At 40.9% G+C, this 23,210-nt stretch overlaps 1 protein-coding gene across 4 annotated transcripts in view; it reads right to left on the reverse strand.

The window, feature by feature from the left end:
• Positions 1-302: 302 nt before the first annotated feature.
• The window catches only part of NPR3 (natriuretic peptide receptor 3), a gene marked incomplete at its 5' end in the record, with an annotated part of 67,863 nt that continues 44,955 nt past the window's right edge, over positions 303-23,210 (reverse strand). For 2 of the 4 annotated variants that reach the window (XM_080804427.1, XM_080804425.1), the window contains 5 exons: positions 303-1,084; positions 2,102-2,189; positions 3,633-3,768; positions 5,328-5,422; positions 10,816-10,951. In XM_080804427.1, coding sequence (XP_080660553.1) covers positions 973-1,084; positions 2,102-2,189; positions 3,633-3,768; positions 5,328-5,422; positions 10,816-10,951 — 567 coding nt within the window. In that variant the 3' untranslated portion in view covers positions 303-972. The remainder of the gene's footprint in view (positions 1,085-2,101; positions 2,190-3,632; positions 3,769-5,327; positions 5,423-10,815; positions 10,952-23,210) is intronic. The other 2 variants (XM_080804428.1, XM_080804426.1) reach the window with 1 other exon arrangement.

Here is a 23,210-nt window from a genome sequence, read left to right on the forward strand (position 1 = left end):
CTTTGCATTTAAAACAGGTAAATCAATGTCCTCCGATAGAGTCTGTGATCTGAATACATGCCTAGATCTCTGTAATTAAAGCAGCAATTGGCATCTGGCTATGGCCAAGGGGATAGGGAAACAGGGAAAAAAAGAGAAGCCTCTTTCATCATTGCTGGTTTGTTGCACACTTTACCCATGCTTTTAAAATATAAGTGGAATTTAATCTTCAAAATGAAAAAATAGACATATTTTCTAATAGCAAAATATAAGATTAAAATACCTAAAAATAAAATGTTAGTGTGAAATAGGGCTTTTTTTTTACATTAAAAAGTGAAACATTTTAGATTTGTTTTTCTTATATAAATCCTCTTATCTTATTAATAGTTACAACTTTCCAGAATAGCTTTTATGAGACACTGAAGGAGACAGGCCAGAAATCCTTTTTGGAGATATGAAGTCGGGACCTGAATATATACATTGGACAGAGCTGTCCTTAACTTCAAATCTGTCCACCAGCACTAGAAAAAGGAACACTGTATTTCCAACCTTGAGATTTTTCATTACATTTTCCTCTTTTGGGATGTTAAATTCTTTCCAAGAATATTCTACTTGTAAAAATGATTTTATTCTAGCTATAAAACATTTCATTTCAGAAAACCACATTTTTGTAGCTTTATATGAAATGCCCCCCAAAACCATCAGAATATGGAGACATCAGATTTCCAAACATAAATCTAATCATATGCCCTTGAAACAGTACAAACATTTAACAGAGTGATGTTGTATTCTCATACTTGTTTGTCGTGAGGTGAAAGCCCGGGAGGCATATGGTGATTCAAAATAGTTCCTGAGCTTCCAAAGAAATTTTACAACGAAATGACTAACTGCTTAAAAGAATGAGTTCTTCAAGAGCGCCCCTTCTGTTCCATTGATGTCTTTCATCCCATCTATCTCCTTAAAGAATCTCAGGCCGAAAGAAAAGGCTTTCTTTTAAGCCACTGAAAAATGGGATCTGATGGAGTCTTCCCGTAACTCTCGATGTTTTCCAACGTTACTTTCTTCCTGCTGGCTTCGCCTCTCAATGGTTATTCTGTATTTCTTCCTGGGTAAAGGGAAAGCAAATGCAGTAATAAAACCTCACTTGGCTACAAAATACTATGGTTTCTCTTACAAAGAATGCCCCCGAGGGACATCTGGGTTTGGGCTGATAAATGAGAAACGACAGACTATGAGACCCTGGTCAGAGATTAAAGCAGTGTGGCCCCGAGGCGTTGCGCCCTTATCCGAGGAGGAGAGTCGGCGTGCTCTCTGAAATGCCATAGAACAAGCCCTCCCCTTTTTCCCTGGGTGCCTTGTGGGGTGAGTCTTGTCTATTCTGCCACAGAAGCTCTCCCTAACTCCCAGGATATGCCCTAGATAAAGACCAGATTAAGCGTACTGTGACCAAAGGAACAGGAATACAATTGTTCCCACAGAGAGTCACATACACCCGGGGGTTATAGTTCCCTACAGAAATGAAGACATCTTGGTCTAATGACTTGAGACAAAGCCACAAACTCAACCACGGAAGATTACAGAGGAATGGACCGCCCTCATGATTTGGGACTCTCAGTACCTTGAACACACATAAATGTTACAATTTTACAAGCTTTGGGGCTTAACCACAGTGACAATTAAATGTGCGGATTCTCCAAGGACTGCGCACAGAGCAGCCTGGGAGTGTGGACTGCTCAGAGCTGCCTCCTCCATTTCAGAAGGTGAACCCACACTCCTCCTCGTTCTGAATTGGAGGAAGCGTAAGAATAGGTAAGTTGTTTTTCCTTTGTCCAGATTCTCTCTCCACTTACATATTTGGTGGATGGTAGGAATTTGCATCAGAAACTTTGTGCTCAGAGGAGAGTCTCGGCTCTGTGGCCCACAGGGGGAAGCAGTACAAAGCCCTGACTGCCAAACCAGGAGGGTCGTGAAGACGGCCACGAAAGAATGGCTTCATTCTTTTAACCGCCATGCTTTTGGGGTAAGAGCAAGATATGGACAAGTCACAGGGACGACTGTGCAAAGGTGAGCGACCAAGGCAATAGAGGAGAGTGAATTTTAAAACTTGATAAAGCATCCTCACCTGAAAAAGTAGAAGGCCATTAACAAGCCAGCTCCTAGTAAGGCCCCCACAACAATTCCTGTCACTGCCGATTCTTCTAGACCACCTGCTTAAAAAAGAAACATAGATAATCAGAGTGCATTTGGAGAAACAGAGATGTTTCAAGTTTTAGTCATTGGGAAATGCATCTCAATTTTCCACTTGTGGCAAATTTTCCTTTTTTTTTTTTTTAAGAAAGATTTTCTAAGGTATCCTGCAGCTTCTTTTCTTTTCTTTTTTTCTTTTTTCTTTTTTTTTTTTTTTTGCCAAGTGCAAAGCTTAAGAGGCATTTCAGAAAGGACTATGGGAAGACAATGGGAATAAAGCAGTTCAAGAAAGATCTGAGGAACACTAGAAAGAGGTTTTCAGGTACGTCCGTCCTCTCTTGAGCTCCCAGTCAGAGAAGACAACTGGATGGACCATGGGACTGACCCAGCACATCTTATTATCACAGATGGGTGATGACACTTCAAAGTGCTAGAAGATTTGGTGAAAAATCATTGGGCTGATATTCTGTTTTTAGATGTTCTCTCACCAGGGCCGGAGTTTCATGTCAAAATGTCCTATATAGCTTTGTGAAAATGTGAATAACAATCTGAAACAATCGAGTGCAGTAGTGTCCCAGTTATTATATAAACACAATAAATAGCTAGCCTTTATATAAACAGTGTAGTGTCAGCCTTTAATGCATTATCCCATTTAATCCTCAGCCCAAAGGGCAGGGTACACTTTTTTTATTTCGCATATGGGGAGACTGAGATTTAAAGAGGTAGAGGAACATTCCTAGGGTCACAAACCAGTAAGTGATAGGGCAGGATTTCAAATCCAGCAACTCCAGACTATTCTCAACATATGTCTGCCTTACTCCATTCCATAATTATCGCATAAACATAAATAGAGCACTTTGAAGCCTGGCCCCCAAAATAAAGAGCATACTATGTTAGCTTAAAGTGACTAATTGGCCTGAAAGATCGATTTCACTTGGTTCTCCCTCATTAGCTTATCTCTAAAGCAACAATTTCCAACAAGTTCCTATTTGTAAGCTCCTTGTACGAATGTCCACTTGCTTCTGTATTTCTGACAAAGCTTCTCATAAATAGCATATTTTACAATGATTTGCCAATTTGTAAATTTAAGGGGTGTTTAAGGGACATTATCTGTTCGGTTCCGAGGAGGAGGAGAACACCTACAAACTCTGAATCAGAATGACACTTGCTACACATTTAATAGCGGATCTTTTTATTTTCCCTGAGTGGGCATCTCAAATGTGAAGGGATTATATTATGGGTAGAGGTGTGATAATAGGGAGATGGCTTCTACCATTTTGAAAAAAGAAGAAAGCCCTAGAAAGTGGGTTGCCAGTTTGTAAACTCTTCCCGTGGGTTTCACAACATCAGAAAAAGCAAGCTGAACTTTGAGAACATGAGCTCCTGGATAGCATCTGCCTTTTAAATTTGCATCATGGTGACAGGGTAGACGGTGAGATGCAGAGCAATTAAGTCTCTAAACTTACATGATTTGCAAGGAGAGCTGTTTGTGTGCTCCACAATTCTGGTCTCATCTATTCTCAGTTTTAAAGGTCCCCAAGGATATTTGACATTCGGCCTCATTTCAAAACGACCTTCTTTTCCAAAGTAATCACCAATGACCTACGTAAAAGAAAAACACAAATGTGCAAACTGAAAGCTCAAAGTTCTCTGTTTCCAAAGGAGGCATAGGACAGGCGCCCCCTATCACACTGACCACAATGATGTCTTTTTGAGGACTTTGTAAATCAAGATTTGCAGGCAGTAATGGTGCTTTCAATGGTCAGCATAATTTAGGGAGAACAGTGGCTCCCCATGGTGGGAAAGTGGTTCTATAGAAAACAATAACCAGAATTTATGGCTTTTCCCTTGTTCGTCGGAGGGGCTGCTGCTCCACACATCTGCCGTCCGCCACAGAGCAGCCCACGAGGTCAGCCATTTGTAAAGCCCAAACTGCTTTTAGAGATGTGGGAGAAAGTCAGATATCATGGCCAGAGTAAGCCATCACAGGTGTACAGCCTCATACCACTCAATCAGCTGGGCATAGAAAGAGTCAAAAGGGAGGTACCTGGGTGGCTCAGTAAGTTAAGCATCTGCATTGGGCTCAGGTCATGATCCCAAGGTCCTGGGATGGAGCCCCGCATTAGGCTACCTGATCAGTGGGAAGCCTGCTTCTCCCTCTCCCTCTCTGCTCCTCCTGCTTGTGCGTTCTCTCTCTCTCAAATAAGTAAGTAAATATTTTTTTTAAAAAAGAGTCAAAAATATCTTTTAGGAACATCCTGTTTCCCCCTTCTCTGGCTAGAAGATTAGTTCATGACTTCGGGAGTTACCTTTCCAGACTGAACTCTTTTTCAACTGGCTCAGTACTCCTTGTTGACTCAATTCAAGGTTTGTCCACAGTTTCTGATTCAAACAGATTCTTCCACCAGCTACCCGGTGAGCCCTAATCCAGAAGTACCTTCCCCCACAGGTTCTCGGGATCTGTTTCTCCTTTTTCTGGGCACCAGTGCACTGCTCCTGAGTGACCTGTGACATCGCCCGTATCTCTCTGGAAGGAGGCCCAGCAAGCTTCCACAGGCTAATTCATGTCATACTAAAAAGAATTCTAGATAATCACCAAAATCTAACTATCTCTGGCATGTGCTGAGCACTCACCAAGTACTTGACACACGTTCCCTCCCAAATGCTCACAAGGGCCCTGCAATGGACTGTAGCTATCCACCGTTCATGGAGGGAGAGACTAGAATGCCCATGAGACCCAGACCACCCCAAGAGTGAAAAAAATCTTTCAGGAAATATAGCAAGTGCCAGGTTCTGCTGGCTCTGCTCCTGCCACAAAGGCCCAGTACATGTGCATGAGGAGAAAGGCACCAAGGCCGTTATGCCAGGTCCCATCAAGTGCTATGGGAATATCAGCTCTGAGCGAGAGGCATCAAAGATGCACACTTGGCCACTGGAAACATATGATTTGCCCACTTAGGGTAAACATGGAACTGTTTCTTGAAATCGTCCAGGATATCCTCAACCAGAAGTAAGCCCTCCCTACTCAGAAACTCCAAGATTTTCAGCTCATTCTTATTTGGAGGCTGTGCTGGGGACAGCTGTTTGGACACCAGGACAAATGCATTCTTTGGAATCTCAACAAGCAGGAGGAGCAGTGAGGCAGGGGGTCATTGGCTCACCTCCTGGGTGCCCGCTTCTGGGTCTGTCATAGCGATCACAGAGAAATCCCCGTACCGGTCTCCGTTGGCATCTATGGACACCTGGCCAGCAATACCTACAGGACGAGATGGGAAGAACTCCAAGTTAGTGACTTCAAAGACCTTCATCAGCCAACAGAAACAAGAAAATGAATTGACAGGATTCTTTAAACAAACTCATGCCACAGGGGATCTCATCAGACTCTGAGCATTTTTGTTGGCATTTGGAAAGACATTGTAATTTCATCTGTGTCTGCATTCCTAAATTCTTAACATTTCTCCATTTAAAAATGAAGAGAAAAAGAAATAAATGACCTTCTTTGGGGAATATGTTTAAAAAAATGGATTAAGGCTAATCCTGAAAGCAGCATGCTTGTCCCAGAGTTTTGTATTTATTAAAAAAAAAAAAAGAAAGAAAGAAAGAGAGAAAAAGAGAACCTGCAAGAAGAGAGAGGTTGGAGGTACGGCATTCTCCTAGACTCAGCATGAGTTTGTGTTATCACTGGCCAAACATTATAAAAGAAAACTCGTTCTAGGCCCAGGACTCCACGAATGTGCTTCATTATGGGCTCCGGTGATGCCCGGGAGAACTGAGGGCCTGCTTCACGGGTCACGGGAGCCAAGAGCTAAAGCAGACCTGGTCTTTACCTCACTTGTGTTCATTCTGTTTTGTTTTGGGCTTTTTGGTTTTGTTTGGGGGGTTTTCCCCCAGTTTTACTGAGCTATAATTGACACACATCACTGTATGAGTTTCAAGTGTATGGCACAAAGGTCTGACTTATGTATATTGTGAAACGATGACCACGATAAGCTTAGGTGACACCCACCATCTCCGAGAGACACATGAAGTCATTCATTGTTTATCCAGATGAGTTCTGGGCCGGCATTAGGTGCTGAATTTAATGCTGCCACTGAGGCAAAGATGAAATGGACAGGTTCCCCACCCACCAAGACACAGGCAGCCTGGACTAAGGATTTCTGACTACATGTATTTGAATCCTAGCTTCCACGTTTATGAGATCTGTGACTGTGGGCAAGGACTCAGCCCCCTGGGCCTCAGTCTCAGGACCGTAAAAGAGGCACACTGGCACCTCCCAGCCAAGAGCCTGTTGAGCCGGTTAACTGAGCCAGGACAGGTCGACTACTTCCGCTACAGGTGTAAAAGACATCAGCTGTTCTCTTCTGTTATTGTTACTGCCACTGGGCCTGGAATCTTGGAGGGGACACCTGATGTGCCCACACCACTCAGAGAAGGAGCTGGCATCTAGATGGAGACTCAGTAAAAGAACGGTCTTTTATAGGAATGTGAATGAAGTAAGTCCATGACTTAGACAAGCAGCCATCAGGGCATGGCAGTTTGCTCATCAAAAGGCCAGCCTTGTTAGTATTTAAAGGCATGGAAGCTGACAGGAAGCAGAGGGACCAGGAGGTTCTGGGGGAGGTGGCCCATGTGTGAGGAAGGAAGCAGTGGGTTGTCAGACTGGAATAGGGCAGCTCTGAGAGCCTACACAAAGGATTTGACTTTGTCTGGCCAGCAACAGTGGCTTAGACAGTAATCAGTGAAAGCAAAAATGTATCATTAGTTGATATTAAATATGTCTGCATTGTAATTTTCATTAATTAAGTAAGAGAATGCATATGTCAGCCACATCCTAATTCACTAAGGCTGTCTGTTTTCTTTCAATTTAGACCATAATAGAGTTCAATGTAATTCTTAGTTAGTGTTTCTATTGATTTGATTCTCTCCGGAAGTAAAATGAATGTCTGGGAAAAGGGATCCCAAGGGAAAGTTCCATCCTCTGGTGTGGTCTGGAGAGGGCAAGTATTTGGGTTTACTGTCCTTTGGGTTGTGGTTTGAAGGCCCACTGATTTTTCCAGACTTTGGTCTACTTTGCCACAAACAGAATGGAGCTACCATTCATCTTGATTTTTTTTTTTTTTGTCTTTTTAATATAGACTGGTTACAAAGGATACACCGATCTCAAACTTGTTTATCCTTGACAACCTATACAACTTTTAAGTATGAAATGTCATTTTTAAAAATCATATTTATCTCCAAACATATTGCCTAGCCAAAACCATCTGTCATTCTGTTCAGAGGTGTTTATAAAGGTGTGTTCTGCTAAGGCTTTTGAAGAGTATTTTATAAAACAAGGTGGCCCTCGTAATCCAAGACCTCATTACACTTTAAGCTATTACAATTCTGCCAAGAAATGGGGTGAGAACCCTCAGGGTGGCCGATTAGCAAGTGAGACTTCACCTGAGCGTATTGTGTTTAAGGTGAGATTGTCAGGCTGACAGCAGAATTTTCCTGTACATAAGGAATGAGACTTTCCACCCTCATTTCTATGGGCCTGTAGTGGACCTCAAGGCTTGAGCCGCAGTCCTATTTACCTTGTCACTCTGACCTGTCACACAGAGAGGAAATTCAGCTTCTTCCCAGGCCATTTATTAAGAGCCTTGAGAGATGGTCATAGGTTTCACGGTAATAAAATCTAAATTTGTCAAATAACATCCAGAGTATTTTTCCCTTGACAATTTAATGGCCATGTACGGAATGACCATTTCTCAGAGTTCTCTTGGGGACTACCCTCAGACTGATTACTGTTTAGCAAATAAAATGGGCTTTCCAAACAATTCAAGTTCAGTTGGCTTCAGTTGTCTTTACATTGGCTTCAAGTATCTTCACATCCAGACAGGTAAGATTCTAACTTTGGACAGAACTGTATCATTGATTGTTCTAGGGCTCACTGCATATTGCCGGTGTGACCTAGTCCTAGAATGGAAGCATCAGGATGGGCTATGGGAAAATTTCGTCCATGCCCTCTAGACAAAACTTCATTCCAGCCCTTGTGGGCACCTGCCCTTCCTTAACAACCTCCTTCAGAAGACCAAGAACAAATGACCACACCATGAAGTGAGGAACAGCTAAGAACGGGATGTGGCCTACCAAGGTTGTGTCCACACACGCCGGTTTCTCAGTGTATTGGGCACAACTTCTGGGAAATTTGACTGTGTCCTAACATGCCCCCGGGATTATCCTATTTGATTCCAGCTCCTCAACTGAAGCAGTCAGAAGTTGAGCAAGACAATCTTGGAGGCTTATTGGTTCACGTCCTCCAATCTGTCTAAAGTTAAAGTAGATGTCACTCTAGTTTCGAGTAAGATGCGGCATTCGTTAAAGCCACCCAGGAGAAATGAAATCCAATTTTCACCATAGCTGCTGCCCAGACAGCTGGAACCCAACCCCTCAGCACTGTTCTGCCACTTCTAATAAACAAGGACAGGACGAGGCCGTGGAGTACATTGAAGTCCCAAATGAAAAAATATACATATGGACCCCAAATCCAGGCTTGGCAGTACTTGTTCCCATCGCCGAAAAATTTCCTTCATTGAACTGCAAATAACTGTAGACGGGCTCATGGGAAGAGCTGGCGTGATGCAAGACTGGACAGGGCCCCGTAGGTCATCAGCTAGTCCGACCCCTTCATACAGGGAATGAAAGAGAAGTCAAAATATTGAGTCAGTGGCTCGGACGGAGGCCTCCTGACCCCTGGTCCAGCGATCTGTACTCCGTATCAGGGGTTTTTAAACGATACCCATCAGCATACTACACTTTATTTTCCACACAGTCCCCATAAGGACCCCTTTTAAAGACTCCAGAAAGATCACACCCCTCAAAACCTTCTGGTGGCTTTCTCTCTCATGCAGGGTGGAAGTGAAAGTCCTCAGTAACCTTCCACATTGACGTGATCTGGCCCCCGCTACCTCTCGGACTGTGGCTCCTAACGCACGGCCCCCCATGTGCTATGCTCAACTACACAGGCCTCTTTGCCCTCAGCGCTCAGCACTCTCTCTGCAGGCACACTCGAGGTCTCTGTGTCTGCCGCTCTGTCTAGAATGTTCCCTCCTGAACACCTACATAATTTCTTTCACTTCTCTCACATCTCTACTCACCTGCAACTTTTTCAGAGACCTTCCCTGGCCACGTTCTTTAAATTAGCCATCTCCTCACCCTCTCCTGTCACTTTCTGTCTCCCTACCCTGCTTTATTTTATAGCTCCTGAAATGGTGTATTTATATGTTGTTTATCACCAGTTCCCCCCATGACCCTGAAAGCTCAGCTAATTGCAGGGAGGACTGCTGAATCTTCTTCACTTTGAACAGTGCCTGGTACGTAGTAGGTACTCAAGACTATTGGATGAATGAACAATTGAATGAATATGAAATTGACAGCAGCAAGGCTTCAGCAGCTGGGTCATTCTCATTGAGTCTCATGTTAATTTTCTTTGAGTGTGTCAGTGAAGTAAGAGGACCAGCACTGTATAGGCTGTTAGCAAGAATTTAGACTAGTAGACCTTTATGGAAGATATTCAGCAATATGTAATGCAATTTAAAAGGCATGAACATACATTTCGACCCAGATATCCCATGACTAGAAATGTTCCCTGTTGGATGCACTCAAAAATATTCATCAGGATGTGTAAGATGCCTGTGATGGCATTTTGTGTAACAGCAAAAACTGTAACAATTGATGTATCCATCAATAGGAGGCAGATTAAAGGAGTCCTTATGCAGCCACATGGTCGAAAAATATGGAACTACCATTTAAAACTGTGCTGAATCTATGAGTGCTCATATGGCAAATTTCTCTTACTTGACACACGAGTTAAAAAAAGCTGAGATGAAGAGTGGCATTCATTATACGATTCCTTTTGTATACGTTTTTTGATAAGATATACAAATGCATATGTGCCGGAAGAAGGCACAAAATATTTTTAGATCGACTTACAGGAAATTGTTAATAGTGCTTACATTAGGGAGAGGGGACTAGGGCGGGAAGGAAAACTTTCACTTTTCATTTTGTACATTTTTGTACTGTTTAAGTTTTCCAGCCAAGAGTAATCTCATTCTTATACAATTTTTCATTGTCAACAGAGGTTGTTTGAGTGATGAGATTATGGGCCATTTTTCTGGCATGGTTCTTATACTTCTCTGTTCTTAAGAAAGCCACAGATGATAGTCCCCATCTTAAAAATAAAATCACAGACCTTGATTGGACTTGCTTATCTTCTCAAACCACCCAGGATTGAACAGATGAATGTATATCTGGCATTATTTCTTTTAAAACTGATCACAGAACTCTTCACAAACTGATTATTTGTTGTGAATGAGCCTAGTGATAAATTTAATTTGAAGAAGTGTAGAGTCATTATCTAACAATCAGACAGAAACGAGGCACTTCGTGTGTCAGTGGGACTCTGTCAGATCACTTTCGCAAGCTTTATCTCATTTAGTGTTCACAAAAAGTCTGTGAGGTGGGTTGATCTTGACCTACTATCCTTACTTGACAGCTGCGAAAAACAAAAAACTGACAAAGTCCCACAGGTGTAAGAGAGAAAAGCAGAACCAGGGAAGAAGCAACTTGATCACCTACAGAGTGTTGTTGTCTTACAGACCGAATCCTCACCTTCAAATGTTCTGTTCCAAGTCTGCTGGATGATTTTCCCTCCATCCTTCTTGCTGTAACCAGCTCTGAGTACTTCATGTAAAGCCAGAACATAGAGGAGTATGGCATCATGGAATCCTTCAACAAACATGTTAACCTGGAAAAGAAACTCCAGTTGGGTGAGCCCAGACACCAAGGTCTCAACCTTCATGAATAATGTAAGCAAATCAAAGCAGTTAACAAGTTAGACTCAAGGTCCACAAACAGTGGCAGAGATGGGCAGAAGGGTAGCTAACAAGAATCATGCCTTGGTTTTCCTGGCACTGGATTAGTGAGGAAAACCCTTCCTCAGTTCAAGAATCTAGAGGGCAGACAGGATATTACAGAAGTCAAGGAAACTGTAGAAGTCAATGAGGTTAAGTGTTCCAGGTATATCCACCTTTGCCCAAAGATCGCTCTGCATAGCTGCCCTCCTCCTTCCTCACATCTATTTTCTACGTCAAACCAACCTAAGTCCAACCTCCCCCATGAGGTCTTCACCAACTTTAACAGTCCCCATGACCTTTCCATGCTCTGCATGTGACACTGACTAAAAGAAGAGCACAGGTCCATTCATTTATTTTCAGATACTATTGAAAGCCTACTCTAGCGCTGGTGTTAAGGATTCAAAGAGAAGGGGGCACTGCCATTTCTCCCTGCCTGGCATCTGTGTCCTCTCTTCCATAGTCAATGGCATCTGTTCTCTTTCCAGTTTGTGTTCATAGTGGTTCCTGTGATTCTGACCACTCCCCACCCAACCTCTTGACCACTCCACCCCTCAAGCTCTAACAACAGGAATTGAAATAGGCTTGCACCACTGCTTTATCCCAGCTAAGTCCTGGATCAAGTAAGATAGTCCTTGCCCTTGAGACACTTAAGCTGCATGTGAATTTGGAGAAGCTGTTTAATTTCTTTCAGCCTTGCTTCATTCCATAAGCACCATTTGAAAGCTCTGATACCATATTTAAACCCACTGAACATTCATTGAACACGAAATGATTAAATACAATCTTGAAGTTGAGTAGCTTACAAATTCTGTATAGAAGTACAAAAAAACAAAAATCAAAACAAGTTTTCTTATTTCAGGAAAAAGTGTCAAGAGTGGAATGCCATGGAGCAAAATGAATTTGGCACCCCACGGATGACCACTGTGAGTCTTTGCAAGGAGGCATTCTATGCCTCATCCCTAGGAAAAGATCCCATATGAAGGGAGACACAACTGACCTGCATCACCTGGTTTAAATACACAAACATTCACAGAAGACACAGTCCAATGTCCAGTACTAGTTGGCCTCATCCCATCCTTAAGCACAGTGAGTCCTATTCTCGTCACTGAAGCAAATATTTTGGATTTGCCAAAGCCCAGTGCCAGAGGCAGTTTAAAATAATGGCCTGGGCTCACTGCATAGCTCTGCCACTTCCTAGATGTGTTTCTCCACAACTCTGGGCCTCAGTTTTCCCCCTCTGGAAAATATTAGTACTTATGGGGTTGCTTGTAGGTTGCTCGTATGAAAGACTTCCAACAGTGCCTGACAGAGTCAGTACTCACTGTTAGGTTTTGGTGTTGTTATTGTCTACATATAGAGAATTATAAATGAGGGATCCTGATTAGCCTTTAATTCCCAATAACAGTAGTCAGAAAATAAGCAATCTACTTATGGTATAACACATCTTATGGACCCATTGTACACTTAATGACAACTAAGGCTCCTTGCTCATGCTTTAACATACCAATGAGTTCTCTGCCTAAGCATGAAGCATGCAGCCCACACTGGTCAATTCCACCGACCATCTAGGAGAGAGAAGGAGGAAGCATATTCGTTCACAGAAAAGCTCAGAGTTAGCTGATGGACCCAAAGTCTAATCCTGGCCATGACACATTACTTAATCTCTCTACTCTTCATTTTCCTTATTGGCTAAATGAGGGTTTAGTACCTACTCATCCCACAGAGCTCTTCTGGAGAGTAAATGAGTTAGTGCATATAAAACATCTTGAAACTCTTTCTGGGACCACTAAAACAAATGGTAAACATTGGCTTTTACTCTTACTCATCAAGCTTAAGTCTCAGAGTCATTATTTTCTTAGGCAAAGAATGATACAGAAATAACATCGACTGGTCAAAGATAATTTTCTGCTATGGCTATGCTAATTCAGTTTTCCAAAGGAATAGGAAATTTTCACTTACGCCATGAAGTCATCCTGGCTTGAGAAAGTGTGCATGCTGATGAGTTAAAGAGTTTTAATAAGTGGACTTAAGCTGTGTAATTTCTCAGGCCATGCTAAAAAAATTTTTCAAAAGATAAATCTATCTTCCCTTTGATAATTATATAAAACTCAGCCTGCTACAAAAGGAAATCACAGAACCTTGGAATATGGGAGATGTAAGACACCTTAAAAAAGCTCTGGTCTAATCCTCTCCTTACTTTTAGAACAATCAGTCTTCCTGTACTCTCTAACGGAGGGTTGTTCCCTCTCTACTCCTGGTTCCTGGGGACCCTAGTATGTCCCTGTTTAAACTGTAAAGTACCAGCTCCTGGGTATCAGCTGCCTACTTCTTTCCCTCCTCCTCCTGATTCCTTCACAACATCCTAACCTAGGGCCATCATACTGACATTGGCGACCCAAAGCACAGGACACACACTCCCGCTCCAACTGCCTTCTGGCCCCTTCTCTTCCTTACTCCTTCCTTACTCCTCTTTCTAACTCAATTGCCCCCTTTACACTCTCAAATTATCCGGCTGAGAAACGTAATCTTGAATTACTCTTTTCCTACCAGGTTTGATGGTAGAAGAGAACAGATAGGTTCTGAACACGTGTCCAGATCTGAAAACTCATTCTATCTTGATTTGCAAATGGATCACAAAATTTACCTTCTTTCCTCTCAAAGTGGCTGAGTGTTTCCCTCTCCTGACAAAATTAGCAGGAGAGCTGCTGACCCCCACCCCCAGCTTGCTGCGGGGGAGTTTTCTAACACCTACCTCACAGAACCTCAAGCCAGAAGCAAAACCCTAGAGACCATCTTTTCTCGAGGAGAACATTCTCACATCCACACATGCTTTTTAAATGGGAGGAAAGCCCGTTAGCACATTATAGACACTGAAAATTGCAAAAGCAAAATAAATAAATAAATAAATAAAAATTTAATGAGGGAGAAAAAATCCAGAGTACTAAGCTGCCTTCGAAACATTTTCACTTGACCCCAGGCTAAAAGGAACAAAGTCATCTGGTATGCCCCCCTGCCTCTGGTCATGACAAAATTTGAACCTCAAAGTCCTGACTGACAGACCATGCTATTGTTACTAATCAAAGAAAATAGGATTCCCTCACCTGAATATTCCAGTATTTAGCATCATTTCTAGCCAAAAAGTTCTTCCTTGCTGTCATTAGGCATAAGTCTTTTTTTTTTTTTAAGATTTTTCTTTATTTATTTGAAAGAGCAAGAGAGAACAGAGGAGGAGGGAGAGAGGGGCAGAGAGAGAAGCAGGCTCCCCACTGACAGGGAGCCCAACAAGGGACTCTCTCCTAGGATCCTGGGATCATGACCTGAGCCAAAGGCAGACGTTTAACCGACTGAGCCACCAGGCATCCCATAAGTCTTAATCAAATTCCTAAACACAGCCATTCTCCTGCTAGATGCTGAACAATATAGTTCATGAGCCCTAAGAGTTTACAATCTCAACCAAATAGTACCACAGCAACACAAAAACACACAGATGGACTCTACACAAGAAAGTTATGAACTAGACCACAATGAGGGGCAAGCTTCAGAGTAAAAATTGCTTGTGCTATGTATCAAATAAAGCATCTATCATTTAAAAAAATGGAAGTCACTCATCATCTTCCACTCATTCTGGGAGGTTTCCCAAAACAACGTAGTATGCTGGCACTAACACTCTCATCCTTTCATCTCCATTCTCTTGATTTTGCCCTCTCTGTTTGGCCAGCAGCGGGTATTCCAAATGAAAGAACGCCATTTTGCCACTGGCCTTCCTCTCTGAGAGCACGTATCAGCCATGTCTACTAGCTTTGGCTGGTTGGTTTTCTTAAATCCTCTATCATGGGGAAAGCTTGTTATATTTTAAATGATCATAAAGAATTGTCATACATGACATGGCTTCTATCTGTGACGGTGAGTGGAGTCTTTCTCATTTCTCTTTGGAGGAGCAAATTCATAGATGAGTTCCTTAATGCCTGAGTTCCAAACAAGCAAGCAAGCAAAGTATGCCGCATGCCTCAGCCTCAGCTGTTCTGTAAAGTGAGAGTGAAAAACACAGCAGTCATCTAGCTCCCCGGCTCGTCTGGATATCTGAGAAAGCCTGTAAAGCTCTCAGACAGAGGCTCCTAGGAGAAAGTTACTACGCTGTCCTGGGATTTTGCTTGTGGTATTCACATAACTCAAGCATATCACACAGTGGTTCTATCTTCCTTACCACAAACCAATGGTTCCCAGTGCAAATGAGGAAAACTGAGGGTGTTGGGCAACATTTCTCAAGAAGCTTTTGAAAAAGACATGACCCTTAACCTCTCATTCAGTTGAAGGGGAGATGAGGTAAATGGAAATTTTTTTTAAGGTTTATTTATTTATTTTAGAGAGAAAGAAAGAGCACAAGCAGGAGGGGCAGAGGAAGAGGGACAGGGAATCCCAAGCAGACTCCACACTGAGCTCAGAGCCCAACGCGGGGCTCAGTCTCACAACTCTGAGATCATGACCTGAGCTGAAATCAAGAATTGGGACACTCAACCAACTGTGCCATCCATGTGCCTGAGGAAATGGAAATTTTTAGGGTGACAAGGTAAGAAAAGAGATGGGTCTAAGATGTACCCTTTCTCCTTCATAGCAGGAACAATGACAGCTTGTCTGATTAATAATAAGATCTTTAAATGAAACTTATCTTGACCCACTGGGCCCCTGTTAATCATGCACAGGGGAAAGAAATGGCCTTGGCATGCTGCACAGATAGGCCAAAGGTTAAAGTATATTATGTATCTGATGAACACTTTACAAGTGATCTCCTTGTAATAAAAACTGAGATTTCATTTTAATTCAACTTTCTATTGAATCATAAAATTAAAAATCTATAATTTAGGATAACAGCAAGGATTTCCATAAACCAAGTGACACCATACTTCTTCAACACCAAAAGAAGGAGTTCTCATTCTTCCTGGCAGACACTCCAATGCCTGCTCTTCTCTACTGGGCCTGCCTTCATGGAATTCACATTTGGTCACTTGCTTATTTTAGCCTTGAGGAAAGTTAACTTGAAAATCTAAATCCTTATCTGAGTTGAACTCTGAGGAAATGCAAAGGTCAAGAGTCTTACTAACAACAGTGAGGCAGCACATCAAGGAGAGAGCCAGGGTCCAGCTGTGTGCTTGGCTGAAGCATTGCCATCATGTCTGTCAGATTCCTTCCTCCCTATATTCAAGTCATGACTTACATGGGATAGGGGTTTGCCCTAAGTTTCCCAAATGACTGTCCTATCCTGGGCTCAGATCCACCCCTGTAACAATGCCTACCCTGGATTAACTCAGGTCTTACAGCCTAGACTATGGCTGCCTACAGATAGAAGCAGATTCTCTCTCTCACTCTCTCTCTCTCTCTCCCCCTCTCTCAACACAGAATGGATCATTAAACAAAAGCAGTCCTGGGAAGATCATTAAGCCAAGTTACGATCCCTCCCATACTACAGCAACTGGCTGACCTTCCAATGATTGCAGCAGCCATGGAGGCTAGGCAAAGGCACCACAGTGCTGGCATCTGGCATCCATTTACACGAACACACCTCAGCAAGGAAAGCCACATGGGGCCGCCTGGTAGGAAGCAACAATGCAGAGGAGGACTCTATGGAATTGGATTCTTTGAAGTGCTGGCTGTGGAGCACAAGCAAATGACAAGTGACTCAGAAACTTTCTCCCTGCTCATGCAGAGAATTCAATCATCTGATATATTTGCCCTCTGAATGTGTCATGCACACGTCATATCCGGATGCCTCTCATCACCCATTACCCTTGAAGGTTTTGTTGAGAAATGCACATACATAATGACATAATTGTCCCTGGCTTACAGATGATCAAGTGAGTGATGTCTGGCCTTGGCCTTGATATCCCGCCAGTACCCCACCAGATAGATGTGCCTCTGGAAGGTTTGATGACCCAACCCCCATAGACTGCTCTGGATACTCATTGGCCTCTCTTCCCAGGGTTATGTGGTCCTATCAGGCACAATATGAAATGGATAAATGCATATACCAAAATCCAATGGGGGAAGGGCTCGGTCAGACAGCAGAACCCTGTGTGGCCTGCGGTGCTTCACAGTACCTCACTTCCAGGAGGTAAGGCAGACCCAAGACAAGAAGAGGGCAAAGGGAGATGGAGACAGGGAAACACAGGAGAGCAATTTCTGGCTTCATTATTTCTGAAAGGCCAAAATCAGAAGGAACATGTAAATTCTAATTTCTCCAACTTGATAACATCCTTTTAAAAACAGCCTGAGAATTTCAGACCACTTCCCTTGAGTCATCTGGAGATGTGATGGCAATGAAAAGATGAGCAAAAACCCAGGCTCTGGAGGTTTTTTTTTTTTCCTTAGGGGGGAAGGGGTGAACTTTTGTCATTTCTGTCTTGTATCTTAAAATGAAACATCTCTCTTTTTCTTTAAGCAACTTCAAGGTATGGTAAGGACTGAGTTAAGATCCAGAACCCCAACTCCTAGTTCAAGCATTACTGATTTATTCAATCACTATGAGTAGTCAAAAGCTTAATTTTGTTCAGTTCTTAATTCAGAGTTTCCCAAAATGTATTCCATAGAGTAGCAGCATACCTTAAAATGTTAAAGGATGACTCTAGAAATACCAGTATTGTGGCTAACAAGTTTACAAAATGCTAGATTGACAAAGTCAAGCAGTTATCTTCAATGCCAGGTAATTATTATAACAGCTAACTTTTATTAATCTTCTACGTGCTAGGAGCTATGTAAACACTTAAGTTCTATTATATTTAGTCTTTACAAAACCTTCATAGATAGGCACTTTCATTATCCTTGAAAGAAACTCTAACTAACACTCTAACAGAATGGGGATATCTTGGTCAATGGATGGGGTCAAGATTCCAGAAAATGTTGGATGGGCGAGTTCTTAGTAGGGGTCCAAACCAGGACTGCCTAGGTATAACATTTATCCTATTGACACATATGTTCAGCCCACTAATAATGGAAAACAACTTTGTGTTCTAGTTTCTGTTTTTAATTGACTTGATAGCTCTACAAGTTGAGTATGTAGACTGGAAAGAACCATAAGAGTAATAAAGAGAAGACTAAGGCTGACAATGTTCTTCAGTGATGGAGAAGCTAAACCCACACCTGGAGAGGGAATGGGAAGACAGAGGGTGGAAGAAGAAAGGAGGAAAAGGGACATGAGGCAAGAAGCTAATTGTCCCTCAACTCTTAATTCAATCTTTAAACCAGAGCTAATACAACATGATTCAGATCGAGTAGATCAGGATTTCTGATAAGTCATGGACTCAAATAAAGTTGACCTTGCCCCAGCAATGAATAAAAAGGCTTGTTATGCCAAAAGGGCATCTAAACAAGCTGGACGTAAAGGATGAGGGTCCTGCTTCAGAGACCAATCTGTTCCAAGCACATCAGCAACTAAATCAGGTAATAAAAGAACTACTGATATAATGTATTTCTAACTAGTACTCAATGTGAAATATGGTGACTTTGATAAATAATAGTAGTAAATATAACAAAGCTTCATCTACCCAGCTTCATCAAAGAAAAGATGTTTCATATAGGCAAAGTTTCCAGGTTCTTAAATATTTTTTTCTCTAAGTATCAAAATTTTTGAACAATATAAATACTTTTGATGAAAGTATTCTTGGGGGAAGCCACATATATTCTAAATTAGCCAAATGCATTCCTGCCTTGATAGCATAAGTATGCTGCATGTGATATACTTATTATGATTCTCCATATGTAAGGCTATGACAATAGGCAGTCCAGCAGCCTTTATTGCTATTAAAAAGTGCATTGGGCTCTCTATACAATGCTGACACCAGACTTGTATGTTTCTAGACATTCTCACTTCTTCCTTGCTGGCTCTTCATTATTAGCCACACTCCCAAATGAACTCTATGAGCTACTCCTTACAAAATTTCTTGGATTCTCTGAGCATGCCATGAGGTACCTTTACACATTAGCCCCTGGGCTTGGAATGCCCCCCCCATGAGCCTTGTCTCATCCAAAGCAAACTGCTACTCAACTTTACTGGATGTTCTCAGGTTACCTCCTCCAGATCCACCTCCCACCCTTCTTCAACTAGCTGTGCTCTGGGAGGGTGACATATATGGATAACTCAACTGGGTCTCCTTGTCCCCTGGCTTCTGGTTGCTTCAGCAGATGAGAGTAGAAGGAGATAAAGGTCAGGATGTCAGGGGCTGCACTCCTCCACCAGATGTCACAGGTGGTTTTCCCCAACTGCCACAAGCCTTATGGGTGCTAGTAACCTCTCCCTCCTCTTGCCCTTTCTGGTCTAGGGGTTGTAACAGCTTCCCACATGTACAGGCCATGAGGTTCTCTGCCATCTTTTGTTGATCTTCCTTAACTCCACATATAACTTTGTAATTGTCCCTTCACTGAGGTCTCTTTCATTTCCTTTCAATGTGTCTTTTATTTCCTCCCAGGATCCTAATGGACACATAAATGTTCTGTGAGCCACTCAAACTTGTTCTTGTTGGATCCTTTCCTGAACTACCCAAGTCCTCCTTCCTTCCACAACTGCACCTAGTGCAAACTCGTATCATCTCACTGATCAGTCTATTTTACACTTTTGCAAGCCTCCATACTCTGACATTACACAAGCTGCTGGATGCCCAAACCATATGGTATGTATCTTAGTTTCCCTGGGATCTAGCCCTGCATCTAACACAGAGACAGTACTCACTTGAGTTGACTTCACTGTCACCTGTCACTACCTGCTACTTTCACTCTGTCCTTCTTGATACCATCTTTCCCTCTCAGACTTTATACTACTAGTGTTCTGTAAACTGGGGGAAGAAATCATAAAATTCCTTATAACTATACTTAAAATGCAGTAAACAGTTTCTGAGTGAGGATTTGAGAGATTCTACTATGATAAGATTAATACATAATATGCCAATTTTAGCTGCTCAAAGGCCTTTTTCACATAGTTTCATACAGACCCATAGACGGGTTTGATGCAGTTGAGATTGCCATAAAATTGATTCAGCAGCTACTACTAAGAGAAAGACTTCCAGATCTTAACACCAATGCATGATGCTCATGCTGAAACTATCAATATACTCTTAGCCAGTGAGTGAACTTTTTTCTTTTAGGAAATTTTTTTCCATAAAGTTTGCTACAAACACATACACATATACATAAAACTAAATATTATCTTCCTCACAAGAAACTTAATTCCCTACAAGTTTTGAACACTGTTTATTGATGAAATTAATGAATTATTAGAAATTTTCAGGTGTGATAATAGCATTATAATTCTGTTTTTAAAGAGAGAGCTCCAGTAGTGGTGGGGTAGTTTGTATCAGATTAAGATTTCAAAAAACAATTAGACTCTCTGAATAAAAATTAAAAAAAAAAACTAATTGAAGACACTGGGAAATGACCAAAAAGAGGGAGAAAATATGGAAGAGTTGATTCTTGAAAAAAAGGGACCATATTTCATGAGAACTAAATGCATATGAGTATCCTTTAAGGGTACTCCTTGTCCAAGAGACATGGGGTTTCAAGTAGGATTTTTTCAACCTAGTATTTAAGTAGAAAGTCAGAGCCTTCTTGGCTTTAGAGGTCAGAGGATGTAGTTCAGAGATGACCCTAAAGACATACAATAAGGTAGTAAATCCAGGGAAGAAGAGAGCCACAGAGAAAGGAGCACTCAAATTAATTCATAAACTCTGCTGTCCTTAGTTGATTCTTAAAATGCACACATAGAGAAAAGACACCAAGGAATCCAGTAGAAAGCAAGAGCTGGAAAGCTGAAGAAGCTAAGGAACATACAGATCCCACCTTCTGCACAGGAGAGTGTTAGGAGTTTGTAACCTGGGAAATATCTCAGCCTTTCTAGTAAAACCCTATATGGGCCACACCTTAGAAGTAAAGTCTATACCAAGAGACTAAGGATTCATCCTAAAACTAAAACAAACCCAAAGCAGAGTCACCTCAAGAACAAATAAAACCAAGATTCCAAAAGTTCAAAGTAATTAGTCCTTTAACTGCCTGCTGGAACAAAAATTACTCTTCAGAGGAACACAACTGAATACAGTCTATAACATATCATCTACAACATCCAGCACAAACTCAAAAAATACTACACATTCAGGAGCAGGAGAGATGATCTATAGTCAAGAATACAGTGAATAAAAAAGTATCCCTGGAATGATGCAAATGTTGAAATTAGCAGATAAGAACCTTAAAGCAGCTATTATAAATACATTCAAAGACTTAAAGAAAAAGATGACCACAAAGAATGACTGACCAAACACAGAATCAGCAGAGAAATGAAAGCTTTAGAAAGAAGAAGTGGATATTCTAGAACTGAAAATTGCAGTATCGAGAAAAGAAATATTCACTACTTAAGTTTAAAAGCAGATTGAGTTCATGATCAAAAAGATAGATCAACAGTAAATATTTCAATTTAAAGAACAGAAACAATACAAAGTCAATATACAAAAAAAGCTGCATTTCTATATTCTACCAATAAAAAATTGAAAATGACTTTTTATTCTACTTACAACAGCTTCAGAAGACATAAAATTATTAGCAATAAATTTAATCAAAGATATGCAGAACCTCTACACAGAAAACTACAAACATTACTGAGAAAAAGTAAAGACAAATCAAATAAATGGAGAGATATACCATGTTCATGGATTGGAAGATTTAATGTTTTTAACATGTCAGTTCTTCCTCAAATTAATCTACAGATCAATACAATCCAAATCAATAACTCCTAGGAAGTTTTTTGTTTGTTTGTTTGTTTGATTTGTTTGTTTTTTAGAAATGGAGAAGTTGATTCTAAAATTTATATAGAAAAAGGAAAGAAGTTAGAACATGCAAAACTTCCTTGAAAGAGAATGGCAAATTAGAGGGCTTGCATTATCAGATTTCAAGATTTGCTGTAAAGCCACAGTATTCAATACAGTACAGAACTGGTATAAATACAGACAAATTGAGTAATAGAACAGAATAAAGAGTCCAAAATCCACAATTTATATCATTATCTGTATGTTGACCAAGTCACTTAAGCAGTTCGCAATGGGAAAAACAGAATCTTTTCAACACATGGTGATGGGACAAAGTGATTTAAAAAAATGGGAAAAAACTAAAACTTGATTTCTCTCAGCATATACAAAAATTCATTTGAGATGGATCACTGATCTCAACATAAAAGCTAAAACTATAAAGCTCTGAAAGAAAACAGAATATCTTTGTGTCTTTGGGATTAGCAAGTTTTTCTTAAAAAGAATACAAAAAAGCACTAACCATTAAAAAAAAGACTTCTTTAATACAAAAAATTCTGCTGTCAAAATTGTCATTAAAGATATTAAAAAGTGAAAATTGAGAAAAATATTCATTATACATATATTTGACTTATATTCAGAATATTTAAAAAGAACTTTTCAAGTCAATAAAAAGAGATAAATAACTCCATTTAAAATTGGGCAAAATGCTTCAGCAAATGGATCACAAAAATGAAGTAGGCCAACAAGCACAATACATCATGTAAAATCTCAAAAACAGCATGTGAGTGAGAGAAGCCAGACAGAGACTATATACTGTAGGATTTCATTCATACAGTATGTGCTGTATGAATTTAAGAGTGGGCAAAACAAATTCATGAAAATAAAAATAAGAAGAGTGCTTGCATCAAAAACAACAAACTACTTAGGAATAGATTTAATCAAGGAACTGAAAGATCTGTACACTGAAAACTATAAGAGATTGATAAAAGAAACTGATGAAGACACAAATAAATGGAAAGTATCCTGTCTGTTCATGAACAAGAAGAAATAATATTGTTAAAATGCCCATAGCACCCAAACCAACCCACAGATTCAATGCAATGTCTATTAAAATTCCAATGGCAATGTTCATAGAAAAAGAAAAACTGTCCTAAAATTTTTAGGGAACCAAAAAGGACCACAAACAGCCAAAGCAATCTTGGGAAAGGGAACAAAGCAAGAGCCATCATGCTTTCTGATTTCAAAACATATTACAAAGCTATAGTAATCAAAACAGTATGGTACTAGTGTAGAAACAGACACATAAACCAATAGAACAGAATAAAGAGCCCAAAAATAAACCCACAGATATATGTTCAACTAATCTTTGGCAAGG

Source organism: Martes martes (genome assembly GCF_963455335.1).
Source record: "Martes martes genome assembly, chromosome: 5".
Lineage (NCBI taxonomy): Eukaryota > Metazoa > Chordata > Mammalia > Carnivora > Mustelidae > Martes > Martes martes.